At 39.1% G+C, this 26,257-nt stretch overlaps 3 protein-coding genes across 4 annotated transcripts; 2 read left to right on the plus strand and 1 right to left on the minus strand.

The window, feature by feature from the left end:
- The first annotated feature begins 5,331 nt into the window (after positions 1-5,331).
- LOC122667693 (bifunctional UDP-glucose 4-epimerase and UDP-xylose 4-epimerase 1) lies at positions 5,332-8,706 on the plus strand. Its single transcript, XM_043864079.1, has 9 exons — positions 5,332-5,568; positions 5,680-5,729; positions 5,832-5,967; positions 6,736-6,837; positions 6,979-7,206; positions 7,572-7,653; positions 7,856-7,938; positions 8,026-8,117; positions 8,610-8,706. The coding sequence occupies exons 1-9, from the start codon at positions 5,371-5,373 to the stop codon at positions 8,692-8,694; spliced, it is 1,056 nt and encodes a 351-aa protein (XP_043720014.1). The 5' UTR covers positions 5,332-5,370; the 3' UTR covers positions 8,695-8,706.
- On the minus strand, positions 8,246-25,384 carry LOC122667699 (3-hexulose-6-phosphate isomerase-like). The gene is made up of 2 exons (XM_043864093.1): positions 24,684-25,384; positions 8,246-8,257 (listed from the first exon to the last, which is right to left on the minus strand). Exon 1 carries the CDS (start codon positions 25,314-25,316, stop codon positions 24,705-24,707), a length of 612 nt encoding a protein of 203 aa, XP_043720028.1. The 5' UTR covers positions 25,317-25,384; the 3' UTR covers positions 8,246-8,257; positions 24,684-24,704.
- On the plus strand, positions 13,426-22,055 carry LOC122667682 (cell division protein FtsY homolog, chloroplastic). 2 transcript variants are annotated; one of them, XM_043864069.1, is made up of 12 exons: positions 13,426-13,825; positions 13,938-14,042; positions 14,173-14,246; positions 14,344-14,402; positions 14,517-14,554; positions 16,041-16,161; positions 16,279-16,347; positions 16,438-16,520; positions 19,759-19,827; positions 20,771-20,833; positions 20,970-21,095; positions 21,826-22,055. In XM_043864069.1, exons 1-11 carry the CDS (start codon positions 13,496-13,498, stop codon positions 21,081-21,083), a joined length of 1,125 nt encoding a protein of 374 aa, XP_043720004.1. In that variant the 5' UTR covers positions 13,426-13,495; the 3' UTR covers positions 21,084-21,095; positions 21,826-22,055. The 2 variants fall into 2 exon arrangements, with proteins under 2 accessions (XP_043720004.1, XP_043719995.1); XM_043864060.1 differs by having other exon boundaries at positions 13,427-13,825; positions 20,970-21,100.
- Positions 25,385-26,257: the final 873 nt, after the last annotated feature.

Raw genomic sequence — 26,257 nt, forward strand, 5'->3', positions numbered from 1 at the left:
CTCGTCTGATTAACCAAGTTTTAAAAAGGGCGAGTAGAGTTAAAAAACAAAAATTTCTAATTATGGTGTCAATAAGAAAATCCCTTTAAAAAACATCATATCATACAAAAACTGAACATAGTTCGCGGATATCTTTGGAGCAGCCTTGTGCCAAGGGTATAGGATCAAGTAGGGTCAAGGAGGAAGAAGAACACTCAATCACAAGGTTAGAACTCGCAAGCTCCTTTGAAACGCTCCAATGGAGGTCAAAATTCAGTATTATTCAAAATCTGCCTTACCACTATTACAATAGGTCCTTTTATAGGATTCCCAAAGCCCAATCTCAATCCCTAAGTCTAAGATTGAGTTTTACTAAAATAAGAACATTCTAAATAAAAACATAGCATATTAGGTAAAAACTAATTAAGGATAGGATTAGAAGGCAATCAACTGTAAATCAGCCAACCAATCCTTAATTGCAATCAACACCAAATCGATTAGAAGGCAATCAACTGTAAATCAGCCAACCAATCCTTAATTGCAATCAACACCAAATTAACCAATCAAGCCTTGATTGCAATCAACACCAAATCAGCCAATCAATCCTTGATTGCAATCAATACCAAATCAGCCAATCAAGGATCCTTGATTGCAGTCAGAATCCAATTAGCCATGTTGTCATGTTGGGCTCTTATTCTCTTAGATCTTTTAAGGATCTTTGGGTGGTTGAGCTGGACTACCACGTCCTCCACTGTTGTCTCTATGCCTGCATCATTCCCTCCTAGTTTAGAATAATTCGACCTCGAATTTAAGTCACCATCTTCAGATGTTCGCCTTCTACCAGGATCAAATGGAAACCAGACAAAGTCATTGGTGATAGGGATATCTCCAATTGAATATAATAGAATTTGTAACTCAACTTCAGATTTGATGGCGATAGCAATTGAGATGTTCACGGCTTGAAGAGATGAGGCAGTAAAATATGGCTTGTTGATGATGTGTATACTTTGAACAAATTGAAGTACATACGGGAAAGAAATAATGGCCAAATACAGATCATCATACATATTGATAATGTCGATCCATTGGAACATGTCTCCATTCGTCTTCTCCACTACATTGTCAACCAATAAGTAAAGAAAGTTGCACAGTTGCAACGGCTCCAAATATTGATCTTGATACGGTGCAGTGTTCATTATTTCCTTCACGAAAAAATCTCCAAAAACAGAAACTGATATGCATGATGGAACCAAATCAAAGACTTGAGAGGTGATCTCCTTGATGGGAAGATCAATGGTTGTTTGGACTGCTTCTTTGCAAGAAAAACAATCACTTACATTTAATGATGCTGACTCACCATGTTGTGCTTCTAAAATAGAATCAGGTTCAAGGCTTTCAAAACTACCATGTTCGTCGACGTACTCATCAAACTTAGGAGGTTCTTTCCAATCAACCTGGGTGACGAATCGATCGTCGGTAGCTTGTTTGCAAAGTTGTCGATTCTCCACTCCGAGGTTAATATTTTCAGATGTAGTTATGTGGTCGCCTTTCAACTTTCGAAACCATTTGACCTCTCGCTCCTCCTGAGCATGTCGTCGTAGTGGTCTCATAGCAAAAGCACGCCTTTCACCTTCCGATGAGGGTGACTGACTGCCTGTGGTGTTATCCAATCTACTGGAGTGACGAGATGAGGTTCGCAAACGTTCCATCTCAAGATTCATTGCAACAATCTGTTGACATAGTTGAGCATTCTCGTCTCTCAACATAACGTCCTCTATGTGACTAGTGTGACCTCCCCTACGCTCGGGAGCCATACTCGTTGCACCCTGCTTTGGCTCTGATACCAGAATGGAGCAGCCTTGTGCTAAAGGTATAGGATCGAGCAGGGTCAAGGAGGAAGAAGAACACTCAATCACAAGGTTGGAACTCGCAAGCTCCTTTGAAACGCTCCAATGGAGGTCAAAATTCCATATTATTCAAATTCTGCCTTACCACTATTACAATAGGTCCTTTTATAGGATTCCCAAAGCCCAATCTCAATCCTTAAGTCTAAGATTGAGTTTTACTAAAATAAGAACATTCTAAATAAAAACATAGCATATTAGGTAAAAACTAATTGAGGATAGGATTAGAAGGCAATCAACAGTAAATCAGCCAACCAATCCTTGATTGCAATCAATACCAAATCAGCCAATCAAAGATCCTTGATTGCAGTCAGAATCCAATTAGCCATGTTGCCATATTGGGCTCTTATTCTCTCAGATCTTTTAAGGATCTTTAGATGTTTGAGCTGGACTTCCACGTCCTCCACTGCTGCCTCTATGCCTACATCAATCTTCAATCACAACTACAACATCAAGAGGTGGAACACGGTCTGGATCATCAATAAATCCTTATTGTTTGTTTCAACAATGAGAATTGTGATTCTTAAATCACGAGCTTGCATAAGTGCTTCTCTAATGGCTATAGCTTCTCCTTGGATTGCAGAGGATAACACCTGAGAAATAGACAGTGCCTTTATGGGGCGGCCATTGTGATCCCTAAAAATAATGTCCAGTCCGCCAACACCATCTCCTTGAGGATTTGCAACATTTCAATTCACCTTTGTCGAACCTCGAGGAGGGGCATTCCACCAATAATTACACTGACTTGAGTTGGCACCTGAATTGGATTGTGATTGGTTTGGAGAGGTAATAACTGACTGGTTCAAGGAATAGTTGGCGGAATGGCTGAATAGTTGGGATCCTCTGATTCGACAAGACAAGAAGGTTGTCTGAGAATCTCTCTCTTGTGCTTCTTTTATATGATATTATTTGTGGTATGCTAAACATGATGGAGTATTCAAAAGGGAAATTGCCCAGATCTACTAGCTAAGCAAATTAATAACAAGTTTAGTTGGTTTCAAATTTGTTTTACATTTACAAATTTCATATTTGAAAAGATTTACTTAATCCCCCAAAGATAGTTATTGCTTATGAACCCCAAGAAAGAATTTATCTTTAGGAGAAAGTTGTGCAGAGACTTCTTAGGCTTGTATAGTGCAAACCAGCTTTACTCGCTCTATGGGAAATGGGAGGTTGGTGAATCCAACCTCTCTCTCTTTCTCTCTTTCTCTCTTTCTAGCTGTTCTCTACTCTGATTTTTCTGTACAGAACTTATACCTAGGTTACTTCATCTTTGGTTAATGGAGCTGATGTTGTTGGTTTTTTTTCTAACCATGAAGATGTTGTTGTTGTGTACATACATGTGCGGAGTAGCACCTTAAGACTTCATCTCACAATATTAAAGAAAAAAAAAAAACTTCATCTCACAATACCTGCTGGAGACTTCATTCTCGAATCCCTTCACAATATCTGCTGTAGACTTCATGCTCAGATCCCCCATGCCATCATAACAGTACAAAACAAAACAAAACAACAGAACCAATTTTGTCTACAGTGCCTTAAATCAAATCTCTTTCCAGGTCATGAGGACAATACATCTGTAACCAACACCAACCATCATGATAATGATGATGATGATGATGATCATCATCATGATCTTAGATGAATGGATGAATTTGCTATTTGCAACTTGTATGGCACATGTTCTTCCACCTCATATGAAAAGATGGTTCTTTATAATGGGAGCAGTTTTTATGGATGGGTTGATCTATGAGAATCACTACGATGTGAGTGCTGCTCCTGCGCCTAGACACATGGTCACATGAAATGAACATCGTGCTCCTATAAAAAGGTGAAATCCTTGTAGGTGCGCGATCATTTTGCACGGCCCTGTGCCACACGCAATCAAGCAGCCTTCTCTTTCTCTTAATTTTAAGACTAATAAAATTAAAGGAAAAAGATTATTACATTGCCATTGTACAAATTTCCTAATACTCTCTTCACATGATAAAAAATAGACATTTCTCTCTCATTTTCTTATCATGTGAGTTCCATGTAGGCCCATATTGATGCTTCTGGGCCCTAGTGAGCCTCAGGCGGATGGCCCTAAGAAATTATACAGCGGCGAAGGTTTGATCACGAGATCTGGCTTCCTAAGCCGGAGTCTCATGTCCCTTCCAAGCAATGTTCAAAATCCAGGTATCAGACTCGGGATCAGTCATGGCTGAAACCTTTTCGGATCGGGATCGGATCAGTCCAAATCGATCAAAAAACCCCCCAAAATCGTTTTTTTATGGATTGGATCATGTATCGGCCAGAGTTGGTGGGTGTTGTGATCTCGGTATCGGATCAGCCAATATTATCTGGATTGGATTGGTCAAAATCGGTTAGTATCGGTCAATATCGGTCGGTATCGATCAAGATAATATAAAAAACTTTTAAAAACTTAAAAAATTTGAAAAAATAAAAAAAATATTTAGTTTGATTGGTCAAGGATCGGATCAGCCGATCCAACTGAGTTGGGGGATCCAATCAAACCTTGTTGTATCGATCAAATCTCGAGATTGGCCTCGACCGATCCGATCTGATACCTCAAACCATGCCTCCAAACCAAGTGCGCTAACCCCTTGAGGTTATATTGGACTAAAAAATTGCACATATGAGTAGATGAAATGAATACTTATTCTGAGATTTTTGCTTCCCCACATAGCGGATATTCGATCCATATTGAGGAAGTTTGGGCACATGGATTTAGTGCTTGATATCGGATCGTATCAGTCATCCCCAAACTGATAAGATATTGATATGGATCAGCACGGATCAGTCCGTATCGAACAGTTTTGTTCATTATTTTTTTAAAAACATCATGTTTTCTTTAACAGTTATAGTGTTATACTTCTAATCTAAACCGTTCCACCCGATACGGGATCGATGGTTAGCAATATAGATATCCGACACCAATACCGATACCTAAAACCGTATACGGTTCACTAAATCGGATATATTCTGTTTACATTAAATCGCGATCATCTTTTCCTTTTCTTCATCCTCCAAAGGGCGGATTTGGCGCCAAGAGGATCTAATCGTACATTTTCTGTACCTTATTTGGAACGGGTATAACGACGAACTTTTTTGAAAACCTTGCAATCAGAATCGGAATCAAATTCAGTTCTTCTTTTATCTTCTTTTATCTTTTCGTTCTCATTGATTTGCTGGCGCTGACGGAAGGGTCTCCATTCCCATCAAAACTGAACCAGCGCATAATCAGGTCGTGTTTATCCATTAAAACACTTCCTTAGTTTGTTCAAACTCTAACTCACTCTTTCATTACACCGCAAATTTTCTGTTCAAAGTCGTTTTTATCCATTAAAACACTTAACTTGGTATATTCAAACTCTAACTCTCTCTATTTTCTTACCCTATAAAATAAATACTTCTCTTTCCTTTTAATCATTATTTTCAACTCTCTCTGTTTCTCGCGAGTTAGCTTCTTTAGTTTCCCTCCCTAATGGCTTCCATCGTCGATCAGACCATACTCGTCACTGGCGGTGCCGGTTTCATAGGCACTCACACTGTTGTTCAACTCCTTAACCTAGGATTCAATGTCTCGATCATCGATAACCTCGATAATTCGGTGGAAGAAGCCGTCAACAGGGTTAGGAATTTAGTGGGTCCTGATTTGTCCAAGAAACTTGAATTCCATCTGGTAATATTTTTCTTTTTGGGTTTATAAATCTCTCAATCAGTCGATCAATTATGTTGGGTTTCTTTTTCTTTTTTTTAGTTTGATTAAGGTTTTCTTTCGGCGTGGTTGCAGGGTGACCTTAGGAATAAAGGGGATTTAGAGAAGCTTTTCTCTCAAACTAAGTAAGTCAGTTTTATTTCAAGTCTCAGAATGTATTCTAGTTTTAACATTGTGATGCTTTTGAGAAGTTAACATATCGGATTTGTTTTTGATAAATTTTACAGATTTGATGCTGTGATACATTTTGCTGGGTTGAAGGCCGTTGGGGAGAGTGTCGCTCATCCTTTTCGTTACTTTGATAACAACTTGATTGGCACAATTAATCTGTATGTTATCATGGCTAAATATGGCTGTAAACAGGTGCATTTCTTTCAAACGATCACATAATTTATCTAAATAATTGATTATATAGAAACAGTAAAGCATGCACAAATCTTATAACAATATGTTTTCTCTTCAAAATTTCCCTTTCCTCCTTTCTGTTCTCCTACAGAAAGAATCCTTTAACTAGAAAGGGGGTTGGATGGGAGTGGGAAGAAGCAAATAGAAGTCTTCTTAAAGAATAAAAGAAAGATAATGTTTCTTCTCTCTGTGTCCCATGGGTTTTTTTTTTGGGAGGGGGGGGGGGGGGATTGTTTGATTGCTGTGGACAAGGTTGTTTCTTATATATGTCTCTTCCCTGTTTTTTGATGTCTGAGTCAACTGTCAATTACTGTCTTCTCTTCTCTTCCTTGACTATTCATTGCTATTTTTTTTTCTTATAAATGTCTTCTCATAAAGACAAAAACTCTGTAGAAGATTTTAATTTCTTCATATATGGTAGATACCTTAATTTTCATTTTTCTCATCTTTGGCTTCAAGTTGAGATATGCCAGCATCTTACATAACTAGTTGTCCCATTTGTTTGAAAAAAAAGCAAACTAGGTTTCCCACCCCCACCCCCCACCTCCCACCTAGAAAAGAAGTCAAAAGGAGTTTGTTTCAATCGTTCCTCTGTAAACCTACATTACTTAGAAGGAATAATTGCTGAATTTAACTCATATATTCTAAATGAGAATTTTTTTTTTTTTGTCTTGTATATCCTTTTCTTGGCTAATAACTTAAGCTTTATGGTTTTGTATCAAGTAGATGGTATTCTCATCATCTGCAACTGTTTATGGCCAACCTGAAAAGATTCCATGTGTTGAGGACTTCAATCTAGTGGCTATGAGTCCATATGGCCGAACTAAGGTATGCTATAATCATCATTTATATGATAATCATAGGAGTGAATTTCAGGTCGTCTTTTGCCATTTGCTTTGGCAATCTTTGGCTTATTTTCGTATATTTTCTAATCCTGTCTTTCCCCCATTTTTTACAATGGCACATTAGCTGTTTCTTGAAGAAATTGCAAGAGATATTCAGAAAGCAGATCCAGAGTGGAAGATTATATTACTAAGGTACTTCAATCCTGTTGGAGCTCATGAGAGTGGTCAACTTGGTGAAGATCCGAAGGGCATCCCAAATAATCTCATGCCTTACATCCAACAAGTAGCCGTCGGCAGGCTGCCTGAGCTGAATGTATATGGTCATGACTATCCCACTAAGGATGGTAGTGCGGTATGTAAAGCTTGGCCCTAGCTTTCCTTATTCTTTTTTCGTTTCTTTTGCATTTTTTATTTTTGGGGGAGAGGTGGTGTAAGAGAGATCTCATCTTCCAAAACCTCTTAATTCCAAGATGGAGACTAAACTTATTTTACCTCTAAATATTAGGTTATAGCATTGTTTTCATTTTGTGTTTCAATGGATTTTGAGTATCATAGTGCTAGAACTTAATTGAGGTTGTTTATTCTAAACAAATATGGGACTATCTATTAGTTATCCTTCTTGTGTTAGCAGTTGGAGTTTATATATCATAAGGAAACGTCAGCAAAAGGAAAAAGGATGATTATTTTCTTACTTTGCATTCATATCATGATTAACAGGTTAGGGATTACATCCATGTCATGGACTTAGCTGATGGTCACATAGCTGCCCTGCGGAAGCTTTTTACAACAGACAAAATAGGTAGGTAATTTCTCTATTCTGAGTATTTAACACATATTTCTCACAATAGAAATAGTAATGGCATGTATGTCAATGTTCCAAATTAAGTTCACTCTTTTGTATTTCTTTTTTAATTTCCATCTATTTTCTGGGTTTATTGATAAGTTACACAGATGCAAAAAATGCCATATATTTAGATTTTAATGAGCATTTTTTCCCCCAGGTTGTGTTGCTTACAACTTGGGAACTGGGCATGGCACTTCTGTGCTTGAAATGGTAACTGCATTTGAGAAGGCATTTGGCAAGGTGAGTGTTCCCTTGATGTTTTGAGTTTAGCTTATGCTTTTTCTCATACTCTAAAGAGAATTCTTCTTTCTTAATATCTTTTATCAGAAAATCCCCATCAAATTATGCCCAAGAAGGCCAGGAGATGCCACGGAGGTTTATGCCTCTACTGAAAAAGCTGAAAGGGAACTTGGCTGGAAGTAAGTACATATTTCACAAGATCTTGATTTCCATTACCTTTATAAGTTGATATTCTCAAAAGGGTTCCAGTTTACTTTTGATGATGTAAGTTTAAAAAGGCAACATTTTGGCAATACAAATTTAGGTTCTACACTTCAACCTTTAGTTTAAATCTTAGGGATGACAAACATATTATAGACATCTCCAAAAGTATGGTTCACATGCAAGTGTTGCTTTCCCACCTGTAGAACCTTGTGGATGATACTTTGTTTTTAGTGAATGATTTAAACTATCCAATAAGAAGCCAAAATAATAACTAGGTGATTATTTTCACCTTACTAGGTTGATATGCACATGAAGGATCATCTAGGTGGAACCTGTCAGACTTTTGCGCCAAATTGCCAATCCATCGATATTTGCATCTTAGTTAACATTTCCTGATGCGTCTATCAATTATTTTGTGTCTGATTCTAGCGTTCTACCGACAGCTAATCTTCTGCAATATTTTACAGGGCGAAATATGGTGTAGAGGAGATGTGCAGAGATCAATGGAACTGGGCAAGAAATAATCCGTGGGGTTATCAGTCCAAGCCTTGAGGAGTATACATACATAATGCTTGTAGTCTTACCTGCTTGGAGACCCAAAGATCAAAAAGTTCTGATGAGATTGCATACTCTTTTGATAAACCTCGGAGGTTTCCATTGAAAAAATAAGATACTTAAATTTATCTTTAAAGGAAAAAAAGAAAACAGTGACCTTAGGTATTAGATTTGAAATTGTTTCTTTAAATGTTGAGTGTCTCTAGTTAAAAATGTAGTAGAATCATATTTAAGGGTGTTATTATTTAAATAACAAATATATATATTGAAATTGTTTCAATAGTTGTTGGTTGACAGTTTTTTTTATTATTGATAAATGTATGGATGAAGTCTCTAGTACTTTTGAAACACTTCGAATTATGTAGGGACAGTGTGGTTCATCTAAAATATTTAGGTAATAAAATGGCTAGGCAATTCATCTTCATCTCTTGGAAATCAACTGGATAGTTAAACTTACCCTGGTTCACATTCCTTTGGAGACAGGAGGATTAAAGGGAAAGAGATGCAGACCTATAATGCTTCTATCATATCCCTCAACCAACCCAAAAAAAGAAAAGCTGAAGGGATCAATGAGTCCAAGGAGCTGTTTATCCAGATTGTTGGCCTGATTTATGTTTTAATCTGGTTTTTGTGCTTCATTTGTACTGGGGCTGCACACTGGATTAGGAAGAATGGCTGGAGTTGTCTCATCAAATCTATTCTCCGGTGGCGCAACCACAGTTCCCAGAACCAACGTTGCTAAAAATATTTCAAATTTTCTGTTTTTGAATCTGAGGACCAATTTCCTGCAGATTCCGATCCTGATCTGATCGAAATCAGCACTGACCGATTCCGTTCGCTGTATCCTCTCTAAACTAGAAGAGAGGTCAGCAATTGATCACTAGAGAGTTTTAGAACAGGGGAAGCTTTGTGGAAGCAGGGATATGAGTTAGAACTTATTAAAGGACTGTTTGAGACACCCTTGGCACAACTCCCAACTTCCATCTAACCACTAGAACTGGTGGATAAAGAGATTCTCTCTCTTCACCATGGGTGAAGAAAAACTGCATCTTCATTCCGAACAACTTCAAAATAACAAACTTCCTTGAGTATCCTTCTTGATGTAAACCATCAAGAAATGTCAAGTGGCTCAATTCATTCAATTTATTTTTGTTAGAAAAACAACACCCAAAATGGCTTCACCCCCAAGAAGGAAGGCTATGTTCACGGCCGAGTGATACTATGAATCCACTAATTGGTGAAGCGAAATACAAAATATTCTCACACATCTCTCAAAGAGGTAACAACATTATATAAGAAAACCCTAACCCCAGAAAGTACAAAATTGCTCCTCCCTATGAAATCCACCTAATTCGGACCTAAATTGAAATAGGTTGAAATACATATTAAATCGAAGCTTTCGACGAGCACTAAAGGGGACTATGGCGCTGATGTATGCACTTTTTGGCCATTCTAGCACTTTTCGAAAGTGAAACGGCCAGCCGAAGAAGCACCACAGTACTTTCTGGACTGAGATCAAGCTTCACCAATAACAATTTTGACTTCCTTTCCAAGTTGTAAAAATGTAACCAAATTATCATGTAGAAAACTAAGACTTTTACAAAGATTACAGTTTTACTCACATACAGGAAGTAATCCCAAAATTATATGCGTCATTTTTCATGAGATTTTTTTAACTGGAAAAAAAAAAACTAATTCCTAAGATTTTTTCGCAGCAGTTAGAGCTTTTCCTTGGTGGATTGCAGCCGCAAGTTTTACATCTTTCATGCTTATAGTTTTAGACTGTGTTTGGTATGTATTTTTCAGAATAGATTTCCACTAGGCTCTTGATATACTCACCATATGTTGAACCAAGTTTCAACATGTACAGTAATTCATCCAATACTGAGATCCAATGACCTTGTTAGTTGTTACTTGTTACAATAATTAATGTTTATTTCATTTCACTAATTCGAAATCAGGTAAAAAAAATATGGACTATGGGAAAATTTTGGATTTAGATTAATTTAAAAATTAATCGTAAATTAGGAACAACTTTTTTTTCTTTTTGAAATTTTAGGTAAATTTCTAAATTTTTATCAACTTTTTATTTTATTTTTATTGAACATTTATAAAGATTCCAAAATTTTCAATTCGGATTATTTTCAGTTCCCAAATTATTATTGGCGAACTATTTGCATTTGCAAAGATAAAAAATTTTGTGCCCACAATATTTGCTTCCCGAACTATTCACGAATTCTAAAAAAATAAAATAAAAATCAAACTAAGTCGAATTCTATTCAAATATTTTTGTTAAATTGCATTTTTGTCGAATTATTCACGAATTTATTAACTATATTAGGCATGCAAAGTATAACAAGAAAAAGGGATACTTGCAATACATGTGCGTTTGCTAGTATCAAAAGAGAGAGAGAGAGAGAGAGAGAGAGAGAGAATAAAGTAAATTTGAATCACACAAAACAGCTTAAATCATTTTTTAGTGCTAGTCGCAGTGTTGTCATTGTTGACAACAAGGTTTGGTAGTGGTGGTCATCATCATATGGTTGTGGGTACAATATTCTGTTGGTCAGCAGAGTGTATCTCCACCGTAGGTGCAGGGGTTCAGGAGCAACGCCCCCGATGGTCTTGCAGGGGTTTGGGGGCGGCAGGCCCCGAGGCGAATTTTTGGGCTTGCGTTTTCTTACTTTCGGTCCAAAGGGCATTTATTGGAAAGTATATATATTCACTAAGAATGATAAAAAACGCACTTTTGGAGCCCTAGAGAAGAAGGAAATTGAGGAGTGGTCGTATTCCATCATTCTGGCGTGGTTCGAGAGCAGAGGCGTGAAGGAGATCGTCTAAAAACCTCGATTTGGTGTTGGCAATGGATTTGAATGCTTGATTTGCTCTATTGAAGATCTCACAACATTCATTTGGAGTTGGAGGTTTGCCTTTGAGGAGGTAAACGTGATCACAACCCATTACTTCTCTGTTCTAGGTTTAGTTCTTGTTTTTGAATGTATTGGGTAGAACCCAAAGTGTAATCTGTTGTGAGTGGGGGTTGTGATTGAATTTGTTTATTTGGGTTGATTGATTGTAAGGCTGAGGCCATTATTGCATTGGGATTGAGGTCCTTGCCCTCACTGAGGTGAGAGGTTGAAGTAGGATAAGGGGTATCCTGGCCGTAGGGGCGGCTTATTGTATTTGAGTTGAGTATTAGGCATATAAGAAACCCAGAGGGGTATTGCTCCGTGGACGTAGCCTTCACATACTGTGAGGTGAACCACGTATATCTTGTCTCATTGCCTGCTGTTTTTGTTGGAGACTAATCCCTGTTTTGCAGAGTGGGTTTATAGTCTTGGTAGACCTGGCCACATTCTGGTGGTGCAAGGTGGGACTGTAAGCGACCGTGTTGTTTACAGAAAACGTCAAAAAAAAAAAAGGGAAGCTGATTCACCCCCCTCTCAATTTGATTTGGTGTTTACATCACTAATTAAAGATTAGACCACAGATTTGAATCCTCAAAACGTGAAGGGCAAGTAGGTTGGGTAACTTATAGTTATTCAGTTAAGGAGAAGAGTTTTCTATCCGGGAGCGCACCCTTGTGCCAACGCGAGGGTCAATGGGAGTATACATTGAAGCATCAACGAGGGCGGGATTTTTGTATTTCATAGGGGTACGACGACCTGCATAATTTTTATTTGACGGTATGGTGAACGAAGCATCTTAAGCCCAAATACCAAATAGCTTGGGCCACGGATTAAAACCCATAATCAGGATTCGAATATGTCCTGACCAATCTATCTAGGTCGACGAATAATCTATTTTAACTAGTGTTAACCCTAGTTTCCATATAGAGGCAAGCTAGTCTAGTTCTTTCAGAATCAAAGTTGACCTTTATCGATTTCGATCCCAATTACCCGAGATGACCGATCCAGTCTGATCCAGATTTTTCAAACACTGGCCAAGGCAGTGCCAACCTTGCGTTTCAACCTATAGAGCATAAGAATTCTTATTTGATCTTCGCTGGTAGCCAAACGAGGCCTTAGTGGGAGAGAGTTTCCTACAAGAACAAAAGGAATATGAATCATTGTCCCCTCCAATTTGTTGCCCCCCTTCCAATTCCTCTAATTGGAGGTGCCCGCGAATTGGAGGTGATAACTATTCAAAGGAATATGCAGTGAAACCAATGAGGGGCTGAAAATGGTATCATCCATATGAGGCCCACATGAGACCATATGGTTAGAATAAGAAATGGATTCTATTGTTTATTATGTGAGGAGGTTATAAAGAACCTGTGAGTGTAGCAGTCTTTTCTCTTATTTTATTAGGAAAAAAGAACTTGGCCTTCATGGCTGCACCAAATTTATCAATCGCATGTTGCGTACTTGTGCAACAGTAAGGTTACTCCATTGTGATCAAGTGATCACCGGTTTGAGTCTGGAAACAGCCCATTTGTGAAAGCAAAGGTAAAACTATGTATATTATGAATTTATAACCTCCCCAGACCCCGCAATGGCGGGAGTCTCGTGCAATGGGTACACCCTTTTTATGTTGCGCCCTTGTGGTAGAGAGTTGAAGATAAGCGCTTGCCGCTCGCACCACCCATGCGGGCGACGGGCCTGCACGGCTGCACCCTATTTGCGAGTCAGTGTCATTTTTGTAGTTTCTTCAACAAACGGGGGGTTTTTTCTATGACACGCTTCTCCTTGTGAGGAGGATGAGATACGGCAGATTCCCAAAAGAACATTTCAAAATCCTTGTGTTCCTCAGTCCTCCGTCCAACACATAAAGCAGAAACTGAGAGAGGAAGGAGGATATGGCTTCTCATTCTCCTCCTTACATGTCCTCTCTGTTAGCTCCTTCACCCAAACTTCCAACGACCTTATCTACCCTTTTAAACCTCCCGCCAAGCCGGTTCCCGCGGGCTGGTAACACAATTTCCAGCAGAGGCAAGTTCAAATGCTCGGCTGGCCAGACCGGATTTTTTACGAGGCTAGGCCGTCTGATCAAGGAGAAAGCGAAGAAAGATGTCGAGAAGATCTTCTCTGGTTTCTCCAAAACGAGAGACAACCTCGCCGTCATCGACGAGCTCCTCCTCTACTGGAATCTTGCCGATACTGATCGAATTTTAGACGAACTCGAAGAGGTCAGTTCACTCACTCACTCCATGTTCACTTCGAATTGAGTGTCTCTGTAGTTGGTTTGTTTCTTTGCTTTCCTATTTACAGCGAATTTGATGAAGATATATACTCATGTAGGCTCTGCTGGTATCTGATTTTGGTCCGAAGATCACGATTAAGATTGTGGAAAGCTTGAGGGAGGACATTTATGCCGGGAAGCTTAAATCTGGAACTCAAATTAAGGTACTGGGAATCGGGGAGAGAATGCTGGGCCAGGCGCCATCTACTTATTAAGGATGTATTTTGTAATTTGTATTTTAAAAGCACTCTGTTAATGTGGCGTGAACCTTTATTTGGCTGTTGTTATTGGTAGGATGCTTTGAAGAAAAGTGTACTTGATTTGCTAACTAGCAAGGCAAATAAGACTGAACTTCAATTGGGATTCAGGTTACCTGGGGTTTCCGGCTGTTCTTCTGATATTAAATAATGGATTGCTTTGAACTTCTTGTGTAATTCTTGTCTGTTCCTTTTGTCATTCTTGCAGGAAACCGGCTGTAATCATGGTTGTTGGTGTCAATGGAGGCGGGAAGACGACATCTCTTGGTAGTTTATTAGATTGAATATAATTTATGGATTCTCCTCGATCTTTGATTTCAATATACGAGCTGTATTTTCTTCTATTAGACTATTAAGAATTGTTCATTTTAATAATTTCAGGGAAGCTTGCTCACAGGTTAAAGAAAGAAGGGGTTAAGGTGAGATGCTCCACTGGACTCTTAAGCCATATTTTGTCTTTATGAATTGTATTATGCTTAAATGGAGCACCTCTGAAGTATCTGGGGAAAAGAAGTCTCTTGTTTCTAACAATTGGTGACCATCCAACAGATCACTAGTTTTACTTCTCCAGTTTTGTGGAGGTTATTCTTTGTGGTTTTCATCATGGAATTTTGGAGGTCATTTGAGGTGGTTCAAATATTTGCAATGAAGATCATCAATTGCAAAGTAAGGAGTTACCTGGTCCAAATTAGAGGTAGTAAAAGGACAAAGGTGGGGAGGGGGCTAAAGGAACTGCGTCGAAGTGTTGAGCAAAGACATGACTATTTCTAACCTTAAATAGACTGGATGGTAAAATGGAGTAGTGTATTCAACTTGAAATAGTTGGGAGTCTGAGTGAACTCACTTGGTTTTTCTGTTTTTATGTGGCTCAATGTTACATCGAATCAGGTATGGTCTTGTTGGGTATAGGTATGTGGCTAGGAGTACAATCCATATGAACCCTCCGGGCTCTGAGGAAACTGTAGAGCATAGATAGTTGACTATATTGGGTTTGGGATAATTTGGGAGGGATTACCAGACCAACGCAAGGGGCCAACTGTATTTAAGTTATAACTCTTAAATAGGCTTTGTCCGAGTCTATATATATTTGAAGGATCAACAAATAGTAAGAAAACAATGTACGTGCTCATGATTTGAATAGAAGATATGGTCCTAGATTAACGTAGTCATAGACTCCAGTGCCAAAAAGAGCAAGGTTATGGCCAGCTGCTATGGCACCTAGTCAACACCTAGACGGGGGCCAACTGGCCAAGGCACCAAGGCCGGCGCCATATATACTTTCCACACCATATTTTATAGTTACTTCATTCCATTTATTATAGATCTTTATATTTTATATCTTCTGTATTAATTTAGTTAAATATTGTATAACTCTTATTTTCCTGGATCTAGGCATGCTGATACTCAGTCTGACTAGATGCACTGAGCATCAAGGAGTCCCTTGTTGCACAAGGAGGCAGCACCTAGGCATCGCCTTGACAACTTTGCCCTAGATAGTGTCAGATGGTGAAGGATCCATGAAAATGGTAGCATAGTGACCCCTGCTTGTGTTCATGTGTGTTTGTCTGCGTGTGTTTTCTTGGGGGGGGGGGGGATAAAAAAATTTATAGTTAGTGTACCACCAGATGTAGCCAAAGGTACCCATCCACTCTTACTAGCTTGCCATTGGCTTGCTGATAGGGTCTGAATCATTACAATGCCCAATATTTGTTCCATACATGAAATACAACTTCAATTTATTTTCAGCAGATTTGAACATGATAGTTGGTGTTATGATCTGACCCTGCAGCCTTCTACCTGTTGTAGGCCATAGCTTTCTTATTAATTCTGATGGTGGTGAACAGAAGCATGTCAATATACTATATTTCTTGCTCCTTGCTTAACCTATGGTCTTATATGCTCCAGATACTCATGGCAGCTGGTGACACATTCAGAGCAGCTGCTAGTGATCAGCTAGAAGTTTGGGCTGAAAGAACTGGATCTGAGATAGTTGTGGGTGAAGGCGAGAAGGTCAAAGCATCATCAGGTACACAGGAAGATGAAGAGTATGACAGTTCTGATAGAATAAATTCTGCAAAGCTGGGTAGTCTGTAGATTAAATAGCATGGTAATAATGAACCATCTAAAATTGGTCTCTGGATAGTTCTTTCTCAGGCTGTAAAAAGAGGAAAACAAGAAGGTTTTGACGTTGTTTTATGTGACACATCTGGACGTACGTATGCACTTCGATTCTGTTTTTATATTCTTATTTTGTTCCATAGTTGACATGATTTTAGCTGATTGGTAATTTATGTTTCTTTAGGTCTACACACAAACTACAGCTTAATGGAAGAATTGATTACATGCAAGAAGGCTGTTGGTAAAGTCATTCCTGGTGCACCAAATGTAAGCTGAACATTAACAAATCCTTTAGAGTTTACATTTTATCTGGACCTGGTAATTGCTGCAGCTTACCTGCCCTGCAAATAGATTATCCAATCATGGGCTCATGGCACCATTAATTGGGTAAGTCTCAACTAAATATGCCAAGGTTTCTTCGGATTTTAATCCTCTCCAATTCCTAAAGCCGTGCAGTGCGTCAGTGCTAGGTGGAGATGTCGACACCTGGCAGCTCAGACATCCAACGGTCCGAGCTCAACGTAAGTCAATGAGCTCGGACCGTTGGATGTCCGATCTGCCACGTGTTGACATCTCCACCGAGCACACCGCACTACACGACTTTAGGGAATTGGAGAGGATTATTTTCCAGGTTTTTTCTTATATTTCACTTTTTGCTTATAGTCTCTATAAGGAATGCTAGCCTAGAACAGGTAGGGTTATGAACTCTACAAAGTCTCTAGTTGTCAAGGCTTAGACGATACTGCATAGTTGTCATGGCATCTAGGTGAACCAAGGCGTTGGAGGGGGCCTGGACGCAAGGCAACACCAACAAGGCGACCAAAACACCCACGTAGGTGACCAAGGCGGTCACCTAGGTGATGTCTTGACAAAGGTGCCCAAGGATGCCCTAGGTGACAGGTTGTTTTATGTGTCAAGGCACTCAGACTAGATCTAGTCAGGGAAGGTAGAAAAAAAGGAGGAAAAAGGGAAACAAAAGGGGATGAAGAAGAAGAGTACCTGGAATTGGCATATTGTGTCCAAATGTGGTGCATTCGGCATCATCTCCACATCAAGGTGCCTGGTCACTCTTGTGGCTTGTGTTGGCACCATAAAAACTAAGTTCGCACTTTTTATATCAGACAAGCAGCAGTGAGGTTGAGTTATACAGTCAGCTAGCATTTCTCTTGTTCTTATTTCTGAGAGAACTTTAATGGAATATGGTTTTTGTAGAACCAGATAATTTTGAGTTTCTTACCATCAACTTTAATAGATTGTGATTTGTGTAGAACCAGAGAATTTTGAGTTTCTTACCGTCAACTTTAATAGATTGTGATTTCTGTAGAACCAGATAAGGTTTTAGAACTCGGTTTCGCCCCTGGTTTTGCCAGGCCACAAAACCGAGTTCTGCTGAGATCTCAGTGAGATGAAGTACTTTTGGCTGTCTCAACTCGGTGGTGGGTTTCGGTGGCCATATAGAGGTAGGTCATGGAACTTGACATCCACTCTATTTTAGGCCTTCTAAACGCAATGGAAACATTAGTTTTTACAAATTCAAACCCAAAATGGTACTTTGCCTTCAGACCCTAGGTTGGCAATCTACGGCGTACGTGAGGTCTACCTTAGGCTATTCCACACAATATTTAGAATGCATATTAATGTTGAGGTGTAATTGTGTAAAACAACTTAAATAAGCATTAGAAATAAAAAAAATAAAAAAAAAATAAAACCATAAACCATTTAAGCATTAGGCATTATATTCATAATTGTTAGAAACTTGGAATATTTAGAATGCATATAATTAAAGTTGAGGTGTAATTGTGTAAAACAACTTAAATAACCATTAGAAATTTAAAAAAATCAAACCATAAACCATTTAAGCATTAGGCATCATATTCATAATTGTTAGAAACTTGGAAAAAGACATAGATTAAACAAATACAAGTGTAAGTGTGTAACATGTCCTACCATTTGAGAGCATGGTACTAAATCTCGTTTCGTTTCGGTGTTTCGGTCTGACCGAAATTTCCGAGATACCGAAATTTCGTCGAAATATGGTATTTTTCTGTGGGTGTAAAATGCCAAAAATTTCCGAGATTTCCAAAATTTTCAAAACGAGATGACCGAAATTACCGAGATTTTCGAAATTTCCGAAACGAGATGACCGAAATTTCCGATCGTCGAAATTTCATCGAAATATTGCATTTTTTCATTTCGGATTTGCATTTCGTTTCGGACAGGTCGAGATACTCGAAATATTCGATATCTCGACCGAAATTTCGCGAGTTTTAGTACTATGTTTGAGAGTAGCCTAGTATTGAAACAAGTATTGATCATGTTTCTATGAAAAAACAGTTTTTGAGAATAATTTTTACTTAAATATGTTCTTGAGATGCAATGCAATGCTCTTGATGTTGAAGCTTCAATGTTGAATCTACAAGCTTTAATCCCAACTTGGAATTAGATTTTCCAAAAAAGTAAACCGAATATGTGTTTTCCCTTCACAGTAGACTGAGAGAAGTGAGACAGAACGAGATTTCGAGTTTGGGGTCGAAATCTCGCCGAGAGGATGTATTTATGTCACTTAAAGTTGGTCTACCAAGGCCGAGATAACTCACGAGATCTCAGCAAGATACCGAGATCTCGACCGAGATATTGTAGTTTTCCTGTATTGCCTTTGGTCTCATCTCGATACTTGGCAAAACCGAGATCTTGCCGAGATTTTGTACGATGGAACCAGATAATTTTGTGTCTTACCATCAGGAGTAAGAGAGATTGAAAATAATTATTAGTTTAACTGCTCTTCCAGCTGTAAATCATAATAGTATGGATGAATTCCTCTCCTTTCCTCATCCCGTAAATCCCAAATTATTGTTTGGGCAATGTTTAATGTATCTATACATATTCTACAACGCATATCAACATGTATGCAATTTTTGGCCTACCAATATGATACTAACTTGAAAAGAAAAAATTCAGTAACTAACAATAATAGAAGTATCAGCCATATTGGTATTGTTATGATAAATAGATGGTACTTTGTGATACATATGGATAGTACGAGATAGAGAAGGCTTGATGTTTCCTTCATGTTCCCCTTTTCTTTCAACTCTATTTCTTTCTTATTGTGTTCTTTGATATTAAAATGAAAACCCTTGCAGGTTCTAAAATCTTCTTTTCTTCATTGGTCTTGTCTTTTGCCTGTTTCTGTTAAGGAAAAGAGTGTGGGTTAATATACTCATAAATTTAATCATTTATGCCAAATTCATTGAGTGTTAATTTCTATTTGAAATATATGCAATTGCTCGGTATTTCCATTATGCATGTGGCTCAAGTATAACTCACATTATATCTTTTCTTTTAAAGTATGCTTTAAAATAGTGTTTTGTAGCTTTAATGCATTTCTTATATCCATGCCTATCCACAATATACCTCTTAAAGTTGATCTGCTTATACTTTGTGATACTTGCAACTTAAACCTTACGCTTGGGATGTTATAATAATTCTGGTGTTCACTATTTTGCAGGAGATCCTTCTAGTTCTCGATGGTACAACTGGTTTGAATATGCTGCCACAGGCCAGAGAATTCAATGATGTAACATTCCTTATCTGAAATAGTATTAATGCTCATTATTCCTTTGACATTATGATATTTGGCAACTTGTTCCTATTACAAGCCTTTTTTTGCCCTTTTTGCCAGAAAAGAGAATTCCTGTTATAAGTTTGTACTACTCAAATTAATAATTTGCTCTGTTTGCTTTTTTCCATTGCTTTGGATCTTCATGGTCTCGCTAAAACCGGGAAGTGGAAGTGTGCCATAATGTAATTTATATGGCTGCATCAACAAACTGTGGTCAGGATTAGCTCGACCACTGTCATCCTGTTTTACTACTGCTGTAAAAAGCTCATTGGCAGACTTAAATTGCTTTGTGTTTGCTTTAGGGCTGTTGTTAAGTCCTGCAGCTGACTTGTACCAGGTAGGTAGTGACCTGATCTTGTCACAAATTCATAATATTTGTGTGCTACTAGTTTAGGGAGTTGTCAGGTTCTGCTGCTAAAACTTTTACAAGGCCTAGTGACCTTGGGTCATAAAACTTAAAAGAAAAGTGCATGCCATGAATAACAGGACTGAGTTGCTTTTCAATTTAGATGTTATTAATTCCTCCCTCCCCACTCTCTCTCTCTATGGGTGAAAGGTAGATTGGTAAATCATTTTCACAAGAATCCCTAATTTTTTATTCATGAAATCAGACTACTACAATGGAGACAACAGTTGTGTATGCAATTTCTGTTTTGTCAGATATTTAATTCAGTAATATTATAGTTCTTCTTTCAAGTTCAAAGAAAAATTAGTTATTCATTCTTCTTTGCATGGCTTTGGCTCCTAGTTAATTCCTGGCAAAAGATTAGAAGCAAGAAGCATGGGAAGTCCATGCAATATATCTTTAATTAAGACAAACTTGCGCCCTTCAAGATTATTGTTTCTGATAAATTGATGGTTGCAATATAAACTAAATGATCCATTTATTCCATGACAGGTTGTTGGAATCACAGGTTTAATCTTGACCAAACTAGATGGTTCTGCTCGAGGTGGCTGTGTGGTATGCTTGAACTCTTATTGAGTATTTTCTTTCAGCTCAAATTTAGGCTAGAAGTACTATTGGATTTTTTGAAGATTTGCTATTGCACCTGTACGGCACATTGTACCGAAAGAAGATTGTGGTTTCAATTTTTCAGGTCAGTGTGGTTGATGAACTTGGTATCCCCATAAAGTTTGTGGGAGTCGGCGAAGGTTTGGAAGACCTCCAACCATTTGATGCAGAGGCCTTTGTCAGTGCAATTTTCTCTTGAGGTCTAAAAGCGGTAAGTTTTGTTAACATCAGCTAGATTGGATACCTCTGGCTCCCAAATTAACTTGATCCTTGTATGGTGGTTACTTGGGGATATGCTAGTGAGAGCACATCATCCCTTGACCACCTGCTGATCTGCCTGTGTGGAACTGGTGCAGTCCTGAGGTAACAATAGGGCTTTAAAATGTTTTCCCAGTTTCTTAACTAAGGGTGGTCACAGACAGCCCAGGAATGGAGGGCAGTGGTAAATTTCTAATGACATCCGATCTTTGGGTTTCAGATTGCGATGTGGTCTGTTAAATTAATTGGCAAAATCTGACATTAAAACATGCGATAAATACAGTTTTTAAGAGATGTTAATGCTAATAATAATAATGAGAACATTCTAAGTCCTGTGTTTGTAATGCATTCTCGCAATAGATTCTGGGTCTAGAAAACATCCTAAAGCAATAAAATAGAGAAAAATCGAGTTTCAGAAGGCATTCTAGATCCATAATTTATTCTGTGAACACATACTAAACAAAGCCTTAGTCACTTTCGTATTTTGTAACTATCGTCTCTCTTTCTTCCCCCTCCCCCTCTTCCTTCGTTTTCCACAATTTCACATGTGCTGGAGTGACTTGAAGTGTGGATGCTGGTGGAACTCCGAGCATTTCACGAACATGCTCCATCCATTTCTTCTCTTTCTCTAGTAATATCTTCAGTCTTGTGGGCTAATGGATTCTTCATATTGTAGGTTAGAGAGTATTTGTTTTAGAAACAGCACTCAAGGTGCCTCTTCTTTAGAGTCCAAGTTGCTGAGCAGGAGAAAAATGTGAGAAGAAACCATTCAGAATTGAGGAACCAGAAGCGCATCTTGTACCTGGGAAGTGAAAGCATTGACCACAATTATCAAGGCAGGAGCGAATAGTGGCTTCCCGCCTCTACATGATCTTAACTGGTATTGGACAGAGTCTTATTAGAGATTTCAGAAACTGTATGATATAACATCACAGGAACACGTTGCAGCAGATGGCGTGGATCATGAAGAACCTCTAACAGTATTCGATGAAAACAGAAACTACGACTAGCTACTTCAAAACAGAAAATTACAAATATGTTGAAAGAGTTGGAGCTGGACCCGTTTCTTCTACCAATCGTTGGAGCTGGACACGTTCTTCTTCAATCCGTTGGAGTTAGGACTTGTTCTTTTAGCCGTTGGAGCTGGACTGCTGTAGCATTTCCCTCCCACTTAAATTACATCCTTCAGGAAACTGCTTTTTCATGGATTCCATTGGTTTCCTTGTGGAATCTGATGGAGATAAACCTTGCCATAAGATCAGCACCTCATCTATATTTTTTCTTACAAGACGACCTAGAATTGCTTGTGGCTTTGGACTCATGTTTCCATCTTCTGTCATAATTGGAAGCTGAGTTTGCACCCCATCATTGGCCCCCAGTTTCGGCTTGTGAAGAGAGACATGAAAAACAGGGTGGACACAGGAAGCTTTTTTAGGGTAATCACACAAATCACATGTTGATCTCAAAAGGTTAACCAACTTTTAGGACCGCAGAATGACGACACGGGAATCTTTTGGTAGTCCAATTCGTAGGCCATTGCACCAATTCATTTTATGACTTGGAAAGGGCCAAAAAAATTTGGTGAAAGCTTCAAGTTCCCTCGTGAGGATACCGATAATAGTCTATATGGTTGGACCCTTGAGTAGTAGACCCAGTCGCCCACCGAAAATTCTCGCTCCTTGTGCTTGGAATCGTAAACACACTTCGTGGACTTATCTCTGTTAATTAGCTACTGCTCAACTGCAGCCCCCCTTGCTGTACCTTCAACATAATTTAAGAGATTAGAAGGGGCCCTTACATATACTGCCTCAAATGGTGTCCTTTTGATGGTGGTGTGCCAACTTGTATTGTAGCAGTATTCTGGCCATGAAAGTCATTTGAACTACTCTTTTGGTTGAGAGCTAGAAAAACCACGGAGGTACATTTCAAGTGTACGATTCATCACTTTAGCTATCGGTTTGTGGGTGATGCCGAACTGAAATTGAATTTGGTTCCATTTAAACTAAACAATTTTTGCTAGAAAATACTAGTGAAGGCTGGGTCACAATCACATACTATGGGATCTTGGCATTCCATGTAGACGAAAAATCTGGTCAAAGAAAGCTTCGGCCACTATTACAGTAGTGTAAGGATGTGTAAGGGCAGTACTGAAATGTGCATTTTTGGGTAGCTTATCGACTAACCGGATTTTAGGTATTAACAAATCTTGGAGATTAGTTCCCTTTTTCCCCTTATTTGAAAACTCATTAGTAGTTTTGAAAAATCTCAGGTAATGGGTCCTTGTGTTTTTAACCCCTGTGCTCCCAAAGCTATATCATAACCTTCAAAATGGAAGTAAAAAGAAATCACCATAGAGATGTGGGCTCTCCAAACCAAAAGAATCAAAGAATTGATTTGGAACGTAGCGGGAGTGCAACCCTTCTTTAAATTCATCCCAAGAAATGGAAGCCTTTTTCTTGTTTCAGTAGCTGAAACCTCAATTAATTGGGCTTCCCCTTCAAGATGGAAAGATGTTAGTGACACTCTCTCATCGTCCGCCATTGCATTCAACTGAAAAAATTGTTCGGCCTTGCGAGTCCAGTTTGTTGGGTCTTCGTCGCAGTTAAAACAAGGGAAGTACAGCTTCACCATTATAGTGGTGTAAGAACTAGTTGAGCAACCATGTGGAGAATGGCTTCCATACAACCTTTGCTGATTGGTGAGAAATCTCTCCAAATTCTCTTGTTGTGCGGTGGCAAATGACTGCCTTGCTGTGTCTTGACAGTAGGGTCTTGTCGGACAACTCAACTCGACAGTAGAAGATCCAAATTACCATTTTGGTGCAGCTAGATTTTTTTTTGCTTTGACCAATCGTTCAAGAGAGAAAATTCAACCTGATAGGTGAGAAAAGATAGGAGAAGTGAGATAGACGACTCTTCCTCGTAGATAAAATCCAACTTGATTACACCTTCGCTACCTCTTCTTTAAATTAAGATAAGAACAAATAATAGATAACTAACTTTAATGGAAAGATTCTAGGCTAATAACAGTAATGAATAAAAGCAGAAAATACGACCAGGTACTTCAAAACAGAAAATTACAAATTCGTTAAAGAGCTTGAGCTGGACATATTCTTCTTCAATCCGTTGGAATTGGACTAATTTTTCTAATCTTTGGATCTGGACGGCTGAGTAGTTTGAAAGAGTCTCAACTCACGTGGATTCAGCTCCTCGGGCTGCACTGCATATATTCTGATGACTCATCACACATCAAGATGTGTGCGACATAATCCAACCATTGAATACCTCATTGGGCATTCATTGGGAAATGCCCTCTAAAAAGAAAAACCCAATCCACCGGCTGTGCCATAGCCCGTACATCAAGTGTGCGGCACATCCCAGCCAGCCGTTGAATGCCCCTTGGGGCTCCATGCTGTATGCACTAACTATGTCAGAAAATGATTTATTATTCACCCTAAAAAAAAAAAATTAGAAAAAGAAATAAGAAGGGTACATCGTAGGATGATTTATTCGCGCCAGAAAAAAAGGAAGAAAAAACAAACGATGATTTAGTAGTGCGCTTTCTATTCGAGATTGGTGTGACGGGCTCGGATGGCCTCGGGAGTCTGACCAAGAACCTCGGCCAATCTAAACACCACCATCTCGAACAACACAAACATCACTCCTTCGAATAAGCTTCCCATCGGAAGCAGCTGCCGAGTACTGCTTTGTTGCTGAGGCTGATGATCGTCAGCCATGGTCTGCGCCGGAATGAAACCAATCACGGTGGCGTATTTGGTGGCTGACTCTGATTTAGGCTGAGCTGTGAGGAACAACACCCGAGCACCGTTGGAACGAGCCACACCACAGATAGCATCCACAGTCGAAATCCCACCAGGACCAGCAGAAGCAACGAGAAGATCATTGGATGAGATGGGAGGCGTAGTCATGTCGGCAACAACATGGACGGAAAGGCCAAGGTGAGCGAGACGCATGCAAAGGGCTTTGAGCATCAGACCCTCGCGACCACAAGCGTAAAAGAAGATGCGTCCATTTCTGCCGGCTGCTGATGCGATTTCTTCCACCAGTATCTCCAGCACCGTCCGCTCCTCAGTTTCCCCCTGCGTGAACACGGATTGTATCTGATTGCATATCTCCGATGCCATGCTTGACATTGAATTGTTCTGCTCTGCCATTTTTGGCTTGTTGGGGGTATCGACCACTCTCCCACTCCCTTCTAGTCAGCCACTCAACCTTCCTGCAAGCCTCCAATCCTCTCTTTGTCCTTTCCCTGATCTTCCTCCTATATATATATGAATTTTTCTCCACTCATTTCACGTTCCCTTATCTTTTTTTAGAATTTTGCTTTACACCTAGATTATGAGCTGGCGATATACGAGTTGTCTATCCTGTTTAGTTACGGATCCGACTCCTCTACTTCCGCTTGCCTGATTCTGCAGTGCGATCCCACACACAAGCGTGGTAAAAAATACCACCTTACCCCTGCTTGGGCAAGGTGCTCGACAGGGGTAAAACAGTACATTTCACCTTGCATATGTGTGGGGTGCACATGGCAGTAGGGGCAGGTGGAAGTAGAAGAATCAAATTGGTTAAGTTACATACACATGAGAAAAGGAAATTAACCGATTAAAATCCTTTACAATGCAGGCATCTTACAGTGCACTGTAGTGCAGGCCTGAGAGCTCGACACGTGGAAGAAGCTTCATTTAACGGTTTGAGCTCGATGCAATGCAGTTTTTTTTTTGGGTAAATTTCACAGACACCCTCTGTAGGTATGCAATATGTCACGGACATCCCATACTTGGTCAAAATGTCAACCTTCCCCCCCCCCCCCCTTGATGTTAAGCCCAGTTAACACCCAAAGTTGAAATGTCAATTTTAACCTCTTTCCACGTCAACCACCACCACAACCTCCTCCTCCCTCAGAGCGATGGAATTGTCTAATCAGAAAAATCCACTGGAATTGCAGCACACGGCAGGATGAACCAGGATAGCTGTGAGTATTCTAAACACCGTATGCTTCTTCTAACCTATTCTCCTTCATTTTTTCTTTTATTTCCTAAACAGAAAACTCATCGTATGCTTCTTCTTCTTCTAACCCATTTTTCCCATATGA

Source organism: Telopea speciosissima, chromosome 1 (genome assembly GCF_018873765.1).
Source record: "Telopea speciosissima isolate NSW1024214 ecotype Mountain lineage chromosome 1, Tspe_v1, whole genome shotgun sequence".
Taxonomy (NCBI): domain Eukaryota; kingdom Viridiplantae; phylum Streptophyta; class Magnoliopsida; order Proteales; family Proteaceae; genus Telopea; species Telopea speciosissima.